At 36.4% G+C, this 6,617-nt stretch overlaps 1 protein-coding gene across 2 annotated transcripts in view; it reads right to left on the bottom strand.

Annotated features, from left to right (window-relative positions):
• Nucleotides 1–6,617, bottom strand: part of RDX (radixin) — a 39,328-nt gene that overhangs the window by 13,218 nt on the left and 19,493 nt on the right. For both annotated transcript variants that reach the window (XM_010134902.1, XM_010134903.1), the window contains exons 5-10: nucleotides 5,763–5,846; nucleotides 5,168–5,314; nucleotides 3,666–3,762; nucleotides 2,887–3,050; nucleotides 2,118–2,248; nucleotides 22–86 (exon numbers count right to left, since the gene is read on the bottom strand). In XM_010134902.1, coding sequence (XP_010133204.1) covers nucleotides 22–86; nucleotides 2,118–2,248; nucleotides 2,887–3,050; nucleotides 3,666–3,762; nucleotides 5,168–5,314; nucleotides 5,763–5,846 — 688 coding nt within the window. The remainder of the gene's footprint in view (nucleotides 1–21; nucleotides 87–2,117; nucleotides 2,249–2,886; nucleotides 3,051–3,665; nucleotides 3,763–5,167; nucleotides 5,315–5,762; nucleotides 5,847–6,617) is intronic.

Raw genomic sequence — 6,617 nt, 5'->3', positions numbered from 1 at the left:
CTCTTTTTCCAGGCGCTCTGCTTCCTCTTTTGCACGCTTTCGTTCTTGATCCAGTTCTAGAGCTCTTCTAGTCTGTTCCTCTAGCTCTGCCAAAAGGAAAGTTTGTAGACAAGGTATCACTGCCTAGCTCTTCCTCATGTGTAACAGATAACTACTGTAACGTGCTCAAAATAGAGTAACGTAGAAAGTTGAGAAAGATTTCCAAGGCTGCCTCAAGCTGAGAGCTGTTGAGCATATTACCTGAAGCTATGCTCCGCATCTGATTTTTCCACCACCCTCTTCAAGATATACTTTGGATATACTTCATCTCACCCACAGCTCTGACAGCCCAGTGTTTCAGAAAAATATCAGAAAATTACCTCACTGATAAAACTAAACACCCAAATATATGTACATATACATGCACACACACCCTCACTCTCCCTACTCAGGAGATTTTATCTACATTAAATTATACTCTTCTGCAGTAAAAAAGCTGAACACTTTTCTACTCTATTGAAATGCCTGAAAGATTCCATAATTGCAAGACATTTTAGGCATGTGCCTCCAGAGTGACCTAAAACTCATTGGAAAGGTTAGAGAAATTATCTGTAGAGCAGAGCCAAGAAGGGGCAAAACAGGAAACTTTTAAATCAAGGGAAGAATAATAGCTGTCTAGCTGTTTGATTAGCAAACGACTGCAATCAAAAGAGCAGAACCCTGAAAGGGCAGAACCGTGAATGAAATGGGAAGTAATAATCTACCGGTCTGCCAGATAAGATTTGCACAGGGAAAATACACTCCTCTGATGTGCAAAATGAAGTGACTATGAAAAAAAGTCTTCCTGAAGCTTCTTGCTGATTCAGTTTTTGTCTAGGCGTAGTGCATAGATTCCTTCCCAAGAAAACCTCAGTAACTAACTGCTCAGTTATTGGAACAATCCATTTTGCCTTTCACCATGTGCTTTAATACTAAAAAAGCATCTCCCCAGGTATGCTGACACATGCCTCATCTTTGTGCTTGTAGTTTTAAGTAAGTCTCATGTAATCAACATTCTTCATTTGGTTTCCCAGGCCTACAACTTCAGTTATAGAATCCAACAAACAGCATTAGGAGTATGTGGAGCTGTACTTGGAAAATTAAATAAAATGAAGACACCATTTATATAAACACTTTTCTATATGTGAATAGAAGGCTAAAGAGACCAGCAACACATAAACATCATGTACTGCATCAGAAAGCAGGCTATATTGCTCACAAAAGTTACAAGAAAGTGTATGTTGTTAAACCTTAAGAATCTCCCTGACATTGTTTTGTCCTGGGCGAAATAGCTCTCCCTTGAACAATTCCAAGGCACAGTTCACGTGTTACCTGCCTGGATGTGTCCAACCTGTTCTGCGCTGAAAGACTGAAAAATGTGGGGGTAGAGCTGGAGAGCAGGGCCAGGCAGATGTAACCTATTTGAATAGGTTTAGTCAGTGATTCTCTCTATCGTGCCTGAAGCCAACAGTCACGAACAGAAGAGAAGAACAAAATTTTTATGAACGTGAAACAAACCTGAAGCAAAAAAAAAAAAAAAAAAAAAAAAAGAAGAGGGACTGGGAAGTAGTGGAGGCAGGGGCTCTGTGGCGTGCCTCAACACAAAGAGCTACGATTGGTTAAACTATGTTTATTCACTAAAATCTGACAAGATTTTAATTTTAAATTTCTCATATCTTACAAGGGAATAGGAAAATGAAGGACCGAGGAACTTCTAAATGAAAAACTAAATTCAACAAAATCCTAGAGCAAGTAGTTGGAGTCTTCCTGTCTAATTTCCCTGCTCCCCCCAATTCCAGGTTTTCAGCACTATTTCGTAATTCTGAGTTGAATTGTGTATGCATTAATCTCCTTTTTATTAAAGGGAATTAAGATGTTTGCTATTAGGAATTTGTTTTACGTTATAAATGTACACGCAGATGCACACACACTGTCTTTTAACTCTTAACTCTCTTAAATAATATACCACTGAATTCTTATTAGGAGTAAAATAAATTAAAAATAAAACACGTATACCAAAAGAATTCTGGAACTGAACTACCCAACTGAAGTAAACATTCTCATCAAATAGAAGAAAGCCAGGACCAGTCAGGGCTCACCTTTCTGAGCTTTCATTGTTTGTTCCTCAATTTGTCTTAAGCGTTCCATTAATTCTTCCTTTTCACGCTCTATTCTTTCCTTTTCCTTTTCTGCTATCTCCCTTTTCTTCTTCTCATTTTCTAATTGTGCCCTAAAAAAAAAAAAATAGTAAAAAAGGGGTTTTAACCTCAGAGATTAAATGCAGCTCTAAGGATGCTGGAAGCCCATTTTTCAGTTCACTCAGCTGTCAGAGAAGCACATAATTTTAAATGTTTCAAATTCAGTTTACAATGCAAGAGCCACACAGTTTCTGTTTCAAAAACCCGTGCAGAAAAACGATTTATGAACAGGAGTGATCAGCGACCGTAGTTCTGGATGAACCAGGTAAATCCACAATTACACCTGCATTCACCTGGGGTAGAAAGGGAAACAGTAATTTGTTTAAATAAACAAAATGTAAGCTACGACATTCTTCACTCAAGTTGCTTTAAAGGTTCGCCTGCCGAGTATAAAAGTCCCTAAGGATCAAGCAACAGACAGCTAGGATTGTTTCACAAAATATAACGAGCAACAACGGTACTGCTACTGTTACCATGCTGAAAGCTCAGAAAAGATACGGCTTTCTTACTAAGACGGGGAGCCATGCCAATCCACAAACCTGCTTACATAGTACAGAAAGAAAAGCAGCTCTCTCTTTCCTAGAACGCGGAGATGTCTGATATTCTATGGCTTCATTTTCTTGAAAGGGTAAAAGAATTTTCTTCTCTTTCATGGAAGTTTGTTAATTACCTTTCCAATTGTTTCTGATGTTTCTCTTCTCTAGCTTGGGCCTTCATCTGTTGCACTTCAATTGTATCAGGTTTCCTCCTCCTCATATACAATTCATGATTTCCCATACATAGTGCCAAAATTCGCTTGTTAATTCTCAGACGGGGAGCGTAAAAAACAAAATCCTAGCAAAAATAATTGCAGCATGTCCATTAATCTAAAAATACAATTGTGATGAGACTCCAAGCATTACTGCCTGCTTGTGTTTGTTAAATTTCAGCTTACAAGTGTTTTGACATTCATCCTCTGAGGAATCCAACACCGTAATCTATAAATCTAGTTACCGTCAGGAACTTGCAAGACAAATTCAAAATTACACCTGGATCCCTCCATGTAGAGGTTAGCTACTTTACACAAAATTATTTATTTCAACTTCTACAAAAGGCAAGACTGTTCTCTATCTCTGAAGAGTTTTGACCTAGAAAGTTCTCATGAAAAAAAAAGAAAAACAGAGGTGAGGAGGCCAGAGAATTTATCATCTTACACTGTAGCTTTTCAACACATCACACAATATTAGTTGACTTTAATTAAGAAAAAAAAAAGACAAATCTTAAGAGTATCAACCCAAATCAGAGAGAAAATAAGCATACCATACTTCAAAATCTAAATTTCCTTTTGATTTCTGACTATTCTTCCAATAAATATCACAAAATATTTACTCATGCCGAAATGCCAGAGCAAGTCCCTGCAGGCTTAAATCTCTTCAGATACAAAGGCAGGCTATTCTACACGCTACTTACCGGGGCCTTTTTGTCAATTGGCTTTATGACAAATTTTTTGTCGTTAAAAGAGATGTTTCTTATTTCACTCCAAGGAAAACCAATCTTGGGCGTCAGCCTTCAAAGAGAAAAAGTTCTCATTAGAAGCAGCAAAGTTGTGCATTTTATTTATGCCCCCAAAGTCACTCTGTACTATTTTCAGTATCACACTTAGTTACATTTGCAAAACATAACAACAGTTCAAGCACATTTTGGTAATTTTTTTCTTTGTTTTTTTTAAACACATTATATTCTACCAAATGAATACATTAGATAATGAATAAATTACATGGTACTGTAACAGAAGGAATTTCTGTTTGTGACTTATTCTACTACCACTGAAAGGATGCTAAACATCACAATCGTACTGATTCTTTATAAGCTATTAATAATCTTATTTTCAGTGAAAAGAATAACTACTTAAATTTGAGAAAAGTCTGACATTTCAAAGACTGAAATTAAATTAACCTTCAGCGATGTTGTACTTCAGATCAGCTCAGATGTGTATATCCTTACATTTCCAAAGTTGAAGTTAGAATTTATTTCACTTGCATCTTAAGCAAAATAAATCTGGTTCGGAAACAATGTTATGCACCAACTGAATAACTATAAATATTTTTCTCTGCGAGCACTGAGGTTTTTAAATTCAAATCGGCTTAATTACAAACATTAGAAAATATTTAAGTATTTGATTGCTAACTATTGGGAGTTAAAGAACACCAAAAATTGGTGGATCGTTCAATCTCACCTGAACATTTTCTGAGTATTTCCTTGGTTCAGGAGTTAAATTGCCAGAATTAAGAATTACTGAGGATATACCTCGAAGAGCATTAACTTCCAGTTCAGATGACAGCAGTTATCTGGTGTTTGACATATCATGTTTAGCTTCGGATCACTGTGAAAGGACCGCTGACATCACATACTACTAACAAGTATTTTGAAAGAAACAAAAGAATGTCTGTTGTTCTGTTTTCAGATTCTTCAAATTTTGTACATTTCCACTTTATTCCTCTTCAAGGAGGACAGAATATTTGGTGTCTTTATCAAGACACAAGATTCCTCTATCTTTTGACATCTAAAAGCTTTCACTTCTAGGTAACAAAGTTTCTCGCGCTCTAACAGCTATAATCCTAGTCGCTGCTCTTACAAGAGGTTTCTCATCAAAAACGCTGCTTAGCTCCAAAAGGTCCTTTTCATCCTGACTGAAGAGGAAGTCTTGAGGGAGTGAAGAGTACTGAAAGAAGCTACATAAAGGTGCTCTAGCATCATACATCCACATAAAGCAATGTAAATTCAAGTTTCCACAGAACTGCTCTTCCTTTCCCTTCTTTTATACTATTTAAACGTTACACTTTTGCCTACATTAGAAAGCCTCTAAGAACCTGTTTTTCTAGATGTTACTGAACACACAATAAAGTGGGTTTTGTATAATCTCAGACAGGATCTACTAGGACAGAAGGGCAAATAGAGTATTAGCCACTTACTTATCATCATGCTCATAAATATTCAGACCCAGAGCATCAACTCCTAGCCACAATTCAGTTCCTTTTTTATTCTTTATTTCAAAATAGTTGACTCCATACATTTCCAAATCTTGTGCTATCTTAAGGTATTCCATCATAGAATCTTCCCTGATGAGAAAAAAAATGGCATAGTGAAGACAAATCAAAAGTACATTCTAAGAATAAGGGAACTGCAGAGTAACTAATTAGCATAAAATTTAATTAGGAATTAAATCTCTCTGAAATTCATACGTACATTGACTCAGACACTTGTAGAGCTCTACACCCTAATACTAAGTACAGTCCAATCACTGCACTTGGTCTTTTCACTCTGTGAGCTAAGGAAACACTAAACGTATTTTAGAGGCGGACAACTGTGGACCAAGGCAGCTGACAGCCCTACCGGAAATCAGGTAAGCAAGCCAGCAACTGGAAACTCAACCCTCAAGTCAAAGCGCTTGACAACTGCCTACTCTGATCAGAATAAAATCAAGTGGTTTCCAAACAAATATGCCACCTCCCAAAATACATCCTAAGAATAATAATAAAACCTGAAAGGCCTTAGAAATGTGATTACCTTAACATTCCCCTGTGCTCTTCATGCCAGTTCTGTATTCTTTCTTCCCACTGTTCTTTTGTCAGTTTGTGCTGTTCTAACACACTGTGAATAGAAGTTGTTGCTATTAAATGACACTGACAAAGCTATAAAAAGAAGTTTGGTTACGCAGCGTAACATATGCTTTAATTAAATAAACTTAGATGACTTCCTACAAACTGCTCATCTTTTTAAACACAGATAGACACAGAAACTTTGTATTTCAACAAATACACTTCAAATAATGAAATCAATTCTTGTTTCGTGGTATTCTATACTCTTTGTAATATAAAAGTCACACCGTGGCATATCTCAGCTTTCAGTAAGGTCATAAAATGTGATGTTTGAAACATCTGAAAATGCAAACCTATTAAATCCTCATAGGACAATGTTGCAAATTATCTCTTGGTATGCACAGATACACTCAAGCTTTCATTCTGCTGTCGGCTGAAAAAAAAAATTAACACACTAAGATATGTTAGCAGACTAGTTTGTTGGGGGGTTGGGGTTTTTTTTAATGAATAAAATCAATAGCAAAGCAGCTTCAGAAAACTAAGGTTTATCTACAGCAAGCTGCAATGATGGAATTATATTCTGACCTACTAGAACTTTCAGTGTTGTTGTTACTGCAGTAAGAAATCAAATGCATGTGATACCTTTACTATGCCTGTATTTCATGCACCTCGCATTTCAAGCATTCCTAGCAGTATTATTTTAAAGCACAATTGAAAAATAAAAAAAAAACAACCACCAAACTGCAAGGTAAGACTGAAAGAAGTCAGAAGAGTTCTTTTCTTCTTTCTCTTTACTCAGGCAAGTAAGGATTTGCTACTTTTC

Source organism: Buceros rhinoceros, unplaced genomic scaffold (genome assembly GCF_000710305.1).
Source record: "Buceros rhinoceros silvestris isolate BGI_N320 unplaced genomic scaffold, ASM71030v1 scaffold1644, whole genome shotgun sequence".
Taxonomy (NCBI): domain Eukaryota; kingdom Metazoa; phylum Chordata; class Aves; order Bucerotiformes; family Bucerotidae; genus Buceros; species Buceros rhinoceros.
The sequence above is the reverse complement of the archived record's forward strand: the minus strand, read 5'-3'. Positions and strand labels throughout refer to the sequence as shown.